Genomic DNA, 15,328 nt, shown 5'->3' on the forward strand with positions numbered 1-15,328 from the left:
TTTACAATTGAATTACAAATCAGGTACCTGATTTATGCCTTGAGGTAGTACTATGAATGATGATGCCTTCAATGAAGGGTGAAACATATCTCATATGGAAATAAAGATAAATTCCTAAATTATTAAAAATTCTCATGTATTGAATAGGTGACATAACAAACTAACATCCTACATAAAAGATTATTGTTACGAAAATGTTACCATCAGAATGTTGGCCGGCAGGTAGGGGAGGTAGCGGTATACAATTGCTAATAACTACATTGCGTGCCAAAAGCCTGGATTAAATTCCAAACCTCTTCGCGGTGCTCATATGTAGTGAAGGCATATGATGCTGTTGATGATGACTTTCCGACAGAGACATAAAGTCTTGAGCAGACCCCTTGGTACTATTTGACAGGAGTAGGCAACATGCTGGCACCAAGTTTCACCCTCTCGCTTTCTACTATCACATATTACGTCATTCATTTCATCTCATTAACTCATCTGATGAGGTTGAAGTCAGGAAGGGCATCCAATTGTAAAAACTCCGTACAAAGATTCATCTCACTTCATACCCGACCCCGTAGAGAAACGGGACAAGGGTTGGACATATAAGCACGAGAGAGAATGCCTTCCGCTGAGTTTGAGGAATGACATCTTAACAAACGTTGATCTTGGATGCTCTGTAGTAGGTGTTTCTATGGTATAAATATGATTCAGGTGAGATAAAATTTTGTATGCTTGGTTGTTTTTAAAAAAAATACCTCGCATTCAACGAGGCGAGATCATAATTTTGTTGCACATAATAACATTAACGTCATCTACTGGCATAAGAGTGCTGTGGTGGTTTTTTGCGGATAGCGGGAAGGCGGTACGTTTCCAGACACAAGTTCCTATGATAAATTTAACCGTCTTGGTCCCCACTGCAAGCCCTCAAATTCTGCAATGGGAATTTAGAAACACCCTGTATACATTAATACTTTGTTGCCAGGACAGAAGAATGTTATATTTAGGCTGATCCTGATTCCTGTCCCAATGTAACACTGTGTAGATCATTTGCCTAACGTCCAACTTGTTGGCTGAATGGTCAGCGTACAGAAAGAGTATGAAATGTTTGTAAGATATCTGGTGTTGGCACTTATTAAAATGATGGTCGTTAGGCACTCAATAAAGACCAACCATGAAGTTTATTACATGCAAAAGGCCATATTTCGTTACAGATTGGGCTATCTGCAAGTTTGTAAAACTACCCTTATGCACACATTTTCAATTTCAAATGGACGTATCCAGACACTCCAGAGAAATATGAAAGTTTCGGTCAGTGTCCCTAAAGATCAGAGGGGCAAGCATTTCAAATTCAATCGTCCTCACTCTATTAAAGATGAAATCATAAATCCAGTTACAGAACATATAAACAGCTTCCCTAGGCAGCCCAACCATTATTCTCGACATAAAACTGGGAAACAGTTCCTGTCACCTGATTTAACCTTAGATAAAATTCACAGAGCCTTTAAATCAAAGCACCCTGAGTCTGAAGTAAGCCTTATGTACTATCAACCAACCTTTTAATCTGAAAATAGGCTCTCAACGAAGTGATACGTGTAAATACCGTTTTTTTTTTCTGAATCCAAGACGACATTTCTTTTTCTCAGAATCTCATGTGAAAAATCAAGGGATGTCTTGCATTTGCAAGCTAACAGTAAAGAACACCACTAGCAGCTGCCACAGTAACCACGCTGCTTCTTTTCACCCCCCTCCCCCCGTGCACGCGTATACAAAACGTGTTGACATTCAACGTCCGCCTCTTTATTATAAATCGCTAGCCGTGGCAACCGGTTGTACAGTGCCTCTGTGTAATATCATTCGATCTTGGGAAATAGTGAAGAGAGAATAATATTCTATCAGCCTCTACAAAAACATTTCTCAAATCTGCAGAATGGCATCAAAACATGTGAGCCCTCGAATTCTCAGAAAAGCCATGGCTACTCAATGGCAGAGTTATAATGCTGACGCTTAGTAAAATTAAGTTTTATAGACAACAGGAATATTTTTGTGATAGATCGTTACATTGTAAAGATATGTGGAACAGGTATTGCCACCAAATTTTCAATGGGTTCTCGTCGATATTATGATGCCAATTTTAAGTTAATGGTTATTAAACATGCGGAAATGAAGTATGATTGTGCAGCCGCAAGAAAATACGGCATAGGCCTAACTAAAGCCAATATTTGGCGTTAGCGTGAAGACAAAGATAGCTTAAAAAATGCATTCAGAGCCCTGCACAAGGACACTTTAAAGAAGCCGAAGATGAAATTGTGAGGTACGCGCGCGAAAAACGCAAGGGCGGAATGGCCATACCACAGTGCAATAAACTTGTTTGTTGACCTTCAACGCCGCACCGTTATTAGGCCTATACATCGCTAGCCACTGAAGTCGGCCGAACCCGGCAAGCGAGATGAGCGTGTAGCGGCAGCCAGTTGTACCTGATGCTAAGTAAAAGTACCTAACAGTTTTATAGACAGCAGGAATATTTTCCTGATGGATCGTCGTACTATAGAGACACGTGGAACAGGTATTGCTGGCAAATTTTCAATGGGTTCTCTTTGATATTATGATGCCAATTTTAAAATAATGGTTATTAAACCCAAGGAAGTAAAGAAGAATTGTGAAGCCGCAAAAAAAAAGTACAGCATAATTAAAGCCAATGTTCGGCAATGTTGTGAAGACAAAGATAGTCTAGAAAGGCGTACTGTACAAGAAAGGCATTCATATGATTTTCCAAAGCAGCTTTTAAGCCTGATTTAATTTTTCTGAAGGAAAAAAATGGAGGTTGTCTTGCATTCAGGGTTGTCTTGGATTCGGAGAAACACGTTACTGTGACTTATTATTTAACAAACTTCAAGCTGCTCAAAAAGAAGAAGAACAGAAGAAAATACAGACTATAATATTTCAAAGCCAATCAAGCATATAAAGTCAAGCACAACGATGGTGAAATTACCAACAGGAATGAAAATTTAACTGTGCTTTGTGTTGATCTGCAACAAGTTCTGTTCTGTCCTGTACTCGCCCATCCATCCATGTACTACCAACACTGTCTTCCTACAATTTTGCTATACATGACATGGGACAAAATAAAGTTTCAATCTCTGGAATGAAACAATTGGGAAGAGAGGATCGACACAAATGGCATCATATTTATTAAAACATATCACTGAAAACTTTCAACCTAACAGTTTGCAGAGCTGAAAAATTGTGTGGTCTGATCGATGTGTAGGGCAAAATAATAACTGGCTAAATCTTGCACTCTTCAAAAAACTTGTTATCTCAGGACTTTTTGGATGAAGTTCATAAAAAATTCTCTGTTTGGAACATATGCAACAGAGACTTCGCACTGATTGAAAAACAATTTTTTAAATACAGTCCACGTTCCTTCGGAATGAAAGTATCTGATAGGAGAATCTTTTATTTCAAAAAACATTGAAATTGGTTTTTTTTGCTAGTTGCTTTATCATAATAGAGAAATGGGAAAGTTAATATCCACCTTTTCAATACAATATATTACGTGAAGGTTTACATTTTAAAATATCACGTTTATTTACATTTGGTACCGGTTTCGACAATATTTGATGTCATCATCAGCCAGGACAACTACACAAAGATATATTACATTAATCGTGACTCCTACAGTAATATTACATTGATAGTATTGAATATAAACATGAGTATAATTAAAAAGTATATACATATATAAGCTGACAGTCAGTGCGATAAAAGATTGTTTTTATAAGGTGTACGCCTTTAGTTAAAAAAGGAGAAAGTAATGAAAGTGAAGTATAATAATCAGCTTTTAGTAACATATTTGTCTGTTGAACAGTAGGGTTATGTTTATGAAGGCTGTGTAGCCATGTTTAACATTATAAAAGAAGTAAACACATGCTCAGTTATGAATGTTTCTACATAAAAGTATGTACAGTAAAATCTAGAAAGTATTCGAATATGGCTTGAGCTTGGACTTAATAGATTGGATGTCACAGCACGTTGATGTTGGCATATAAGGATGTCCGTTGGTAGATTCTATGTATAAGTTTTTGTACTCTAATTTTGTATGTTTATATCATATTAGTGGATAGAGCATTTTGGATTAAGTGCAGTTCTATTGTGATGGTATTGAAGAGATTCTTTTGCTTTGAGTTGCAAGTACATAGGTTGTTCGAGAAAGATCTTGAACCAAGACGGAACCTATAAGAAAATATAATCCACGAATTTAGAATTACGTAAGCCAGGAATGTATATTATTAATAAAAGAACCAACGGACTAACTGACACATCTAATACTGGCTTGGCATCCGAAGTGAGTCTTCTATTCTTTTATTAATAATATACATTCCTGGCTTACGTAATTCTAAATTCGCGGATTATATTTTCTTATAGGTTCCATCTTGGTTCAAGATCTTTCTTGAACAACCTATGTACTCGCAACTCAGAGCAAAAGAATCTCTTCAATACCATCACAATAGAACTGCACTTAATCCAAAATGCTCTACCCACTAATATGATATAAACATACAAAATTAGAGTACAAAAACTTATACATAGAATCTACCAACGGACATCCTTATATGCCAACATCAACGTGCTGTGACATCCAATCTATTAAGTCCAAGCTCAAGCCATATTCGAATACTTTCTAGATTTTACTGTACATACTTTTATGTAGAAACATTCATAACTAAGCATGTGTTTACTTCTTTTATAATATTAAACATGGCTACACAGCCTTCATAAACATAACCCTACTGTTCAACAGACAAATATGTCACTAAAAGCTGATTATTATACTTCACTTTCATTACTTTCTCCTTTTTTAACTAAAGGCGTACACCTTATAAAAACAATCTTTTATCGCACTGACTGTCAGCTTATATATGTATATACTTTTTAATTATACTCATGTTTATATTCAATACTATCAATGTAATATTACTGTAGGAGTCACGATTAATGTAATATATCTTTGTATAGTTGTCCTGGCTGATGATGACATCAAACATTGTCGAAACCGGTACCAAATGTAAATAAACGTGATATTTTAAAATGTAAACCTTCACGTAATATATTGTATTGAAAAGGTGGATATTAACTTTCCCATTTCTCTATTGTGAATCTTGATTCAATACGGAACCTGAAGAATGAAATTCTTAATGTTAAATAGTTGCTTTATGTCGCACCGACACAGATAGGTCTTATGGCAACGATGGGACAGGGAAGGGCTAGGAGTGGGAAGGAAGCAGCCGTGGCCTTTTTTAAGGTGTGAAAATGGGAAACCACAGAAAACCATTTTCAGGGCTGCCGACAGTGGGGTTCGAACCTACTATCTCCCGAATACTGGATACTGGCCGCACTTAAGCGACTGCAGCTATCGAGCTCGGTACATTGAAATTGTAGAGATGGACAGGAATGACTAAAAGTTCTGAACCATTGACCAGGGGGGCATCATGAAGAATAAAGAACTGAAAATCACAGAGGAGATGTGCATAAAATTTACTGAATACGAGCCTAGTGGTGTATATGTAAGAAAATAGCACAATATAATAACACCATTCCAATATTATTCGGTCGTGACACCAAGACATGTCGTAACTGGTGAGACACTTTAAATTTTTAACCTTGTTCCTTTGTATCCAGATGACCTGCCAATTACGAAGGAAAAAAAGAAAGATCTGCAAGATATGGTGAAATACTTGGAGGAGTACCACAGTTTCTATTTAAACCAAAAAAACAGCATAATTGGAGCAGAGAAAACAAAGTTCATTCAAATTTTTCTTTAAAATAATTTTGTTTTCAGATTATAAACTGCAAATGAGTAGAAAAATATAACTGAAAGTGTTGCTATTATTTTCTATATATACACTGAGTTTTTCTCATCGGTTGGCCGGCAGCCACGCCCAGCTTATCTGCCTTCCACTGATTCATCACTTCCTGTTACACAGCGCAGCAACAGCACAGGAATGCCCACATGTCGCAGTTCAGGCCCATGCTTAGAATGTGTATTAAGTGTTGATCTGTCGCTCCCACTGTGCTCGAGTTGTGAAGTGTTACTTCGAGGTATAATTCTCATAATGCCTCCACATATGTACACGGTACAGGAAAGAGTATTTATGTATGAGAAATTGTGTGAAAACCGAGTCTTTAGGTGATTTGTAACACAATTTCCAGGTGTATGCCCTCCACCTGGAGAGGCCATGCAGAAACTCGTAAACAAATTGAGAGGAACAGGTTCTTTACTCGATATGAAGCGGTGTTAAAATACGTGTACTTAATGAGGGAAAATCAAATGAAATCGCGGAAAGATTAGAACATATACCCACAAAATCCCTAAGACGACTTGGCAAGAAGCCAGGGTTTTGAAGAGCTCAGCATGGTGGGCTACAAAAATGTCAAAATGAAACCATACAAGGTAACTTAACTGAAGAAATTTCTGAAGACCATGTTATTAGTACGAACTTGAGGCCGTCATGGTCCCCAGATTTAATTGTTTGTGACTTTTATTTATGGGGAAAGAATATAACCGGAGAGAAATAGCCTCAATTATGGAAGATGAACTTAAGCGTTTGAATCGGAGTTTCCTAAGATGATGCCAGAACTGTGTGGATACAGGAGGAGAACATTTCCAACATCTCCTGTCATGAGGTAAAAGCTTATTTTCTTAATCCGTAATTACTAATTTTCTTAATTCTTAATTTTAATTGTTATCACATATCATGTCCGGATAAAGTGAGCAAAGTGCTGTCCTTGTTGCTATGCCGTGGAGCGAGGAGTAATGAGTAAAACAAGAGGCAGATAAGCTGGGTGTGCCTGCCGACCAGCTGATGAGAGAAACTCACTGTATATATTTGTAATATATTTTCAAATTTTGCCGTTCTTGTGTAACCAGATGAAGTAATTATAATTATAAAGATGTGAAAATTATTGTGTTGAAGTACCAGAAGGAAGAGCACCATAGTTACTTTCTAAAAATAATCTTAACAACTGTAAAGAAACAAGTTCAATCAAGTTTTATATTTAATGGAACAGTATTTGTATGAACTAAAGCAGGGATGGCGAACCTATGCCACGCGTGTCACCTAGTGACACGATTTCGGTGGCACACCACATGAACATAATAATATTTTATATATACATCTTGTACTACAGACAATACATATCTTATAGTGTTTCACTTGTAAGAAATAAATATCGAAAATCTAAATACTAGTTCCATTCGGACGTGCAATATGACAACACTGCTACATTGATAGCTCCGAAAGTCAAGCGAGATAGTGTCGTTTTCGGTGCCGAAAAGAACAGAAACTTAACAAAGGTGGTGATGACCGTATTTTTCAAGAACTGTGGCCAGGCAATTCGGACTGGTAAAAAGATGTGTTGCCTGTGTTCGGAAACAATTCTATCCCCCACATTTAATGTAAAGCGCAATTTCAAGACTGGTCATTCAGATATTTGTTCCATTTCAAATGAAGAAAGAAGAGAGTTCGTTTCACAAAATATCGAACATTACACAAAACAAACCAGTTCTTGTGTATCATATTTCCACCCTAGGAATAATATCAGTGAGGCTGCATAGTACAGCATGCATGACGGTGAGTTGTTGAAAGAAAGTTTCTTATTGACGTCCGACACGTTATTTGAAAACTTCCCTAACAAACAGAATTAAAGGAATGGCAGCCAACTGAACTGCTGTCAAGGACAGAATAATAAAAATGAGTGAAGAAGAGAGCAGTTGAAAGCTAATTTGGATAACTCCCACATGTATGCAGTATGTTTTGATGAAAGAATGAATGGGACCTTACAAACAAGGATAGCTGTTTCTTTTTTTTTAAGATTTCCTTATAGAAATGTGATGAGGGAGGAATTACTTTAATTGTTGAGCGTACAAACTACAACATGGGAAGATAATGAAGCTAATGGAGGAATTGAAGTCCATTCTGAATATTAGTACTTTTGATTTTTATATCTATTTTTTTTTTTTACAATTTGTTTTACGTCGCACCGACACAGATAGGACTTGTGGCGACGATGGGATAGGCTTATGAGTGGGAAGGAAACCGTTGTGTCCATAATTGAGGTACAGCCATGCAATCAAATGTATTTACAAGATATATGTATAATAAATAAATAAATAAATAAATAAATAAATAAATAAATAAATAAATAACATATTATGAGACATAATCGGGAATTTGGAAACGAAGTCTCAGGGAGGGGGTTTGGGTTGTAGGTTGCAGACATCCCTTAATTTAAAACAAATGGCACAGTCAACATGTAAGAATAATAAACCAGACTTAAAATGGCACACTAGTTTCAAAAGGTTCGCCATCCCTGAACTAAAGCATTATAAGTTGGCTAAAACAATAACATTAACCTTATCACCAGGTGATGTATACCTTGAACTTCTTCGACCTTTTTCTGCAAGGGAAGCGTGCAGATTTTCCAGCAGGAGTATCTGCTGATGCTGACACACACCCTCTGAATGCAGGGCATGTGTCCCCATTTGCAGGAGGGGTGGGAGAACGCCTGGTAAGGATGTCCTCCTTCTCCGCCTTTGTTTCTTGTTTAGACAGGCTGGGAGGCAAATTTCCAGTCCCAATCAACGATGCCGCCTTTGTCTGCTTGGGCATGGCTTTTGCTGACTTCTTGAGGGTAAGAGGACTTTGTCTTCTTACCCTGATGTGCCAGCTTAGGTTTCTTAGCTGGCACAGAATTATTTGTGGTCAAAGGCTGGGATGAACCCTCCTTCGAACTTTTACTCTTTGCTGCGCTGCTCACAGGAGCAACTGCCTCCTTAAGCACAGTGATCTTCACAGGTGTTGCTTGAATAAATGACAAACTTGCTAGATTCTGTGCTATTACACTGGAATCTAGTGTCTTGGCAGGTGCATTCAAAGAATTAAACTGACAGTGCACTTCCTGGTACGAAAGACCATCCAGTGTCTTAATCTCTTTGATCTTCTTGCTGAGATAGACTGGACAGTTTCTATCTCCAGGAGAATGAATACCAGGGCAGACAGTACACCTGTTCGGAAGTGTGCACTCTTCCGCGCTGTGAGCTTCTCTCCCACATGTACCACATACAGACCAATTCAAACAATGAGATACCATGTGTATGAACCTTTGATGTTAATAGCACCGCACGGGAGACGGGATGTATGGCCTCACATCGCAACTATAGGTTGTTACCTTGACTTTCTCTGGTAGCACTGACAACTTGAAAGAGACTATGAAGACACCGGTGAAAATGTCTTCACCACTGACTTTGCGCATAATACGCCAGACGTCTGTCAAGCCATGGTTCTTTATATCTTCAATCAACTCACCATCAGTGTTTAAGATGAGGTCGCGGTGAAAGATGATTCCATGAACCAGATTAAAGGATTTGTGCTCTTCCACTTTGATGGGGATTTCACCAAAGTGGTCGCACTTGAGCAACCGATCAGCTTCAGGTGCAGTGTGAGTCTTGAGGAGCAAACAACCATTGCGTCTTTTCTTTAGATCCTGGAGTTTGTCGTACACATCTTCAATCTGCCACCTAAAAATAATGTATTTATAACAAGCTTGAAATCTTGCCCATCAGTTCTGGTAGCCAGCAGGAATGAAGGGAAGCTGGATCACATACTTTTATGTTGTGCTTGTTCCCAGGGCATTGTCCTCCTGAAAGAATCAAATGTTAAAGACTTGGGTGAAGGACCAACCTAGGCAGGCTTAGAACATTTATTTCCAGCCATGACCGAAAAATCCTCCCTGAATGCCACCCACTCTGAGCAGGGGCCTCTGAAGTCGAACCAAGCAGCCAAGGCAATGCCCAACTGGCCGTAGCAGGTACTGCCTGAGGTCCGATGTTGCACGATGCCTAATATGGGCTGACTGAGGCAATGAGTAATAGGACTCCCTTCCTAAAAATTACCCGCACCAGTACGTATCCCATAGCATATGCAGAGTGATAACTATAGTTTTAAAAAAATTATAAAACATTCTTCTGGCATTTGGCTGTGCGGGGACCTGGATTGTCAAGTGGATAGTACTGCTGAGTACATGGCGCTCCTACTCAACAGGCTGGGGTTACAGTCTGGGCTTTTAACCATAGTCGCACATGTACGAGGTCCCTCCCAAAGCAGCATGCATATCAAATCTTGATTCGGTCTACAGCCAACCCTCATTACAAAAACAAAGGGAAAAAAGAGGGAACCGATGACCACATGACACTTTCAGTTGCCTTCTGCAGCAGGAAGGGATTACCTGTGAATGTATTCAGCCCCCTCCCACCCACAGGGATACGATTCATGGTACCAAAGCCTCAATCTAATTCTGCGCCTACGTCGCCCCCTTATGGCAGGCAGGGGATATCATGGGTGTATTCTTCGTCTGTGCCCCCCAACCACAGGAGGGGGAGAGGATGCGGAGAGAAGAGGAGGGAATTAGGAGTCAGTGGTAAGAGAAGCTAGGCATTTCTGGACAAAAAACGATGGCAAAGACTTGTTCAATACCACCCTCCTTGGCAAACTGGAGGGGTTCTAAGATGATGATGATGATACGATCATCATTATCATTGTACAGTTCCAGTTTCCCGGGTACTGTTAATGAGCCTCTTCCACTTCTTCCTGTCTATATACAACTTGTCATGGAGAACATCATCCACTGTCCATCCTCTGGTAACTTGATCAACCTTGATCATGTCTATCCATCGGGTTTTAGGTCTTCCTCCAGGTCTTTTCTCCTCCACCTGTCTTTCCTAATTTATTCTGGCTGTGCTTGTAGGATCCATCCTCATTACATGCCTATACCACCACAGTCTGGATGTAACGATTCGGTCTAATAGCAATATCTTTATTCTGGTTTCTTTCCTCACCTCCTTATTTCTTAACTTGTTCATCTTGGTCTTCTGCATGGTGGATCTAAGAAATTTCATCTCTGATGCTTGCAGTCTTGATGAATCTCTTTCTGTGAGGGTGCACGCTTCAATCCCGTAGGTCAATGTTGGTATGAAATAGCTGTTAAACATCATCAGTTAGGCCAGTTTTGGAACCATGTCATCCCATAAAATTGTTCTTACTTGTTGGTAGAATTCTGATTTCTTTTGCACTCTGTTTGTAATTTCCTTTCTGGTCAAATTATCACTGGAGATTACACTTCCAAGGTAAGGAAAACTATCCACGAAAGTACTCTTGAATAAGTCATGGTCATCACAGAAGTACTGCATGATTGGTATACACTGGCGGGACCATCAATGGCTTTAGTTAGAAACATTGAATGAAATGGTCCTGGGACATTGTACAGATTTCAGAGAATATTTTTTTAAATTATTAATTATTCATTCATACTACCTATGATTATACTTAGTTATTCAGTGTCAGAAATGAATAATAATAATAATAATAATAATAATAATAATAATAATAATGTTATTTGTTTTACGTCCCACTAACTACTCTTTTACGGTTTTCGGAGACGCTGAGGTGCCGGAATTTAGTCCCCCAGGAGTTCTTTTACGTGCCAGTAAATCTACCAACACGAGGCTGACGTATTTGAGCACCTTCAAATACCACCGGACTGAGCCAGGATCGAACCTGCCAAGTTGGGGTCAGAAGGCCAGAAATGAATAGATAAGAAGCCAAAGTCAGGTGTGCTTTATATCAATCCATACATGTACTGTATCACAGCAGCTAAGGAGAGGACCTGGAGATGGTTGTGGTGTTGTCAACTGTCCAGTATGAACCATTTTGCAACTATTTTGCAATGCCTTATATTCTAATAAAATTATAGAAAGTATAGGTTCGAATGGAATAAGGCACTGCCTTGAAGTACAGAGATATATATCATTCAAGTTAGAAGTTCAAATAACATATTAAAATACGCAAACACGAACTAAATTAGTCAATGGGATAAAAGCATAGTTTAAAAAAATACACTAATTCAATGGACATTATTACACATGATAAAAAAGGCCACTATCCCTCATAAAATGCATGCCGAGGTCTGCTGACTCCTGGTCATCCTGCAGGATGAGGGAAATGGCACTCGGAAGTTTAGCCTACGGACAGGTTCATGCACTTGGTAAGGATATGTACCACAGTTAGATGACCGCCGCAAGTACACAGCGGGGGTGTGTGTGTGTTCATCCTTCAGTAGGTAGGAGTGCGTTACTATGCCGTGGTCAATCCGAAGGCAACATAATACCACTGCTTCTCTCCGAGAAGCCCAAACGGAAGTTCCTTTTATTGCTCTCAGCTTATGTGGGAGAGGGGTGGCCTGCCACTTCATCTCCCAATGGGACATAACCAGACGTCTCTGTGGAGAGCGAATGTCACTGGCTCGAACTCTGTAAGGCAACATGGGCTAACGTATCCACAAAGATGCTCATGAAATGCTGTCAGTTGGTACAGTTATTTATTCACATCTATTTACAGATTAACACACAAATAACCTTAATCACAGTATCTCAAACAAAACACTTCACTCTGAGAACATCAACAAAGCTGCCATTTTAAAACAACTGCCTGTCACTTCAATATGGAGACTGCAACCTCTGCATGTAACGAGGTCACAAGTATATTCTTGCTTCACCATAACTCTACTAACCAATAACTTGTCTTCCTTATATATGTGCCTGGCCAGGCTTCTAGAAAGCTACATTACAAAAAAATACCTTCTCAAAAATTTTAGAGTTCCTAATACATAGATTATAATGTACAGAATATTCTACCATCATCTTGTGCCTTTCTGGAAGTTACAATGTGTTTCAAAATACCATAGTGGATTACAAATAATATATACAGGTAAGAATAAATTATATGATATTACCGGTAGGTAATAACACAATATTTTTCTCACATATCTGGAAACAATGCAGCTAGAGCAACTCAACTACAGAGAGGAAGGGAAAAATAGCTGAAAGTAGCCTGGAAGATAGAATAAGAAGAATGAAATTGTAAATTTTTCAAGATAAGAACATATGTAGAGTCTACGAAGAGTATTTAACCAGAATATAAATAAATTCAGAGTTATTACCTGACAGACTTGAGGAGGATAATGACCAGTTAAAATATTTATTTTGAAGAACAGGGAACTTCAACTCTACTCACTTGGGGTATTTCTATAAATGATGACAATACCTTATCATGTGGTGCTTTTTCTTCATGAGATGGCTGCTTTTTTGCTTTTGCTTTAGTGGAAAAGCCATTTCCTGCTGTTCTGAAGGCATATTCTTGTACTGTAACCTAGAGAGGAGTACCTAATTGATAAGGATACAAATAACAACAACATTAACAATAATAACAATAATACAGGGAATTTATCAATAAAAATTAACTGGCATTGATGAATAACAATTAATTTTAAAAAAGTTCCAGAATAATTAGGGCCTATACTGGTATTTGACAGTGCTCCACAGAATAAATACTTATTCTGCTTCACCTTAACCAATAAATGCCTTAGTCTATAACTTGGATATTAAGTTCAAAAGGTGTAACATTGGATGTGAAATCTGCCAGCGCAGTTGGTAATTTTTCCTCTGTACTTAACAACTCTTTTGCAAGAACTATATTACTCAACGCGATCAAATAGCCAAAAACCTATTTGAAGTAAAATATGGCCATGAAAGCTAAATGTTCCAATCAGAATAGTCATACAGAGGGCAACAAGCACACCTACCGTTGTGCTGGCAGTGGTAGCTAAGATCCAACCCAACAGAGCAGAAATGGCAAAGCTACTATAACTCAATCAGTAGAGCACTGAATGGAAAAACTGAAGGCTATGAGTTCAGGACCCACTGGTGTTCAGCTAACCATTTCTGCTCTATAGTTAATACTTCTTTGGCATGCACCATATGTACTCAACACAAGCTAACAGATAGACAAAACATTTAAAGATCTACAAATATGAAAATTTAGGATGAATATTATCACATCCAATATGTTAGAAAGAAACTATATAATGATTTTTTTTAAATAATCAAGTTTAACACAAATTAATATTTGCTCATAGTATATGAGATTGTTCTCTGGGGTTACTTTTGTGGTACCGATACCATGGCTAGTTACGGTAAACATAATTTTGGGGAGTCGCCGGTTTACAGCTTTGTACTACTCACATAAATGCCATGCAGGTACAAACTTTACCTTGTGTACAACACTTAATTCGTGCCACTTGCGTTGCCATACAAGTCGCATGTTCTCGTTAATTCACTTCAACACTGAAATTTAGAAAATTACAAGTCGTCATATATTTATATGCAGATTTCTTGAATAAAAAGAAAACACAAACGACATAACCTCAATACAAATTACCGGTACCGGTGACTACACTTTGAAGTGCGAACAGATAACCAGTGAGATCTAAATCAATCTAAATCCTTCATCGTATGTCCATAAAACAAACATATAACAATAACACTCACAAAATTAGGCAACTGTAATTCAATATTTACACATACCCACATTCTCAATTCACGACCACAGAACTACGAAGCATGATCCATATTTATCGATCGTCATTTTGATATAAATTGTGCTTTACCAACATCCGCAAACGACTGTGACTTTTCATACGCTAATATTATTTAAGATCTTATGAGGTTAAGTGTCCCATTAACCACGTAAATGTTAGGTCAGTTTTATAATAATTTGACTTTTTACTATTACTGTATAAAACTCCACAAAATATATTTCCATCTTAAATTGTATTAGGGACAAAGGAATATATATTCTTATGTTGGTTGCCTTTAACAACCTAGGCCTGGAAATAGAGCCCGTAAAACGCTATAGAAGTGGTTACACTGAAGTTCAATGCCGGGCCGCTAGGATCGCTATCTTGCCCCCCTGTCTTACCAGGCTCGCACCTTTAAACGTGGTCATTAACTGAGTTGGTTGTAAATGTATTATGTATTTGTCTGATGTTAAGCATTCGCAGTTCCAGTCATGGTTTATTCACGAGAAATTAAAGGTAGTGGAATTTCGTTTCACAAGTTTTCAGTGAATGTTCAATGTTCGAAACATTATACAGAGGAAGTATTACGCATGAGATACGACTTCAAGCTGATCGAAGTAGGCCTCTGTTCCTAAGTTTTGATCCGAGTTACGCCATAAGAATCGGGCGATCCCAAAATTTGTCACTGGGCTTTTTTTAAACTATGCTCCGTGACCGGCAATCATTTGAGAGGCATCTTCAAACTCAGAAATCTTAAATTAGGAAACCAACGAGGAAAATAATTTGCCCAACAAATTTCACGAAAATGAATGTAGCAAGAGCTAAAAATATTGTATTTTACGCTGAAACAATCACCGGTTTTGTAAAGTATGGA

General features: G+C 38.2%; 1 protein-coding gene across 5 annotated transcripts in view; it reads right to left on the reverse strand.

The window, feature by feature from the left end:
- Dbp21E2 (putative ATP-dependent RNA helicase Dbp21E2) overlaps nucleotides 1-14,531 on the reverse strand; it is a 100,749-nt gene extending 86,218 nt beyond the window's left edge. The window contains exons 1-3 of one of the 5 annotated variants that reach the window (XM_067154049.2): nucleotides 14,466-14,503; nucleotides 14,148-14,221; nucleotides 13,143-13,247 (exon numbers count right to left, since the gene is read on the reverse strand). In XM_067154049.2, coding sequence (XP_067010150.2) covers nucleotides 13,143-13,247; nucleotides 14,148-14,198 — 156 coding nt within the window. In that variant the 5' untranslated portion in view covers nucleotides 14,199-14,221; nucleotides 14,466-14,503. Of the gene's footprint in view, nucleotides 1-13,142; nucleotides 13,262-14,147; nucleotides 14,222-14,425 lie in introns of all 5 variants that reach the window. The other 4 variants (XM_067154047.2, XM_067154050.2, XM_067154048.2 and 1 more) reach the window with 4 other exon arrangements.
- Nucleotides 14,532-15,328: the final 797 nt, after the last annotated feature.

Source organism: Anabrus simplex, chromosome 9 (genome assembly GCF_040414725.1).
Source record: "Anabrus simplex isolate iqAnaSimp1 chromosome 9, ASM4041472v1, whole genome shotgun sequence".
In the NCBI taxonomy this organism is placed as follows: domain Eukaryota; kingdom Metazoa; phylum Arthropoda; class Insecta; order Orthoptera; family Tettigoniidae; genus Anabrus; species Anabrus simplex.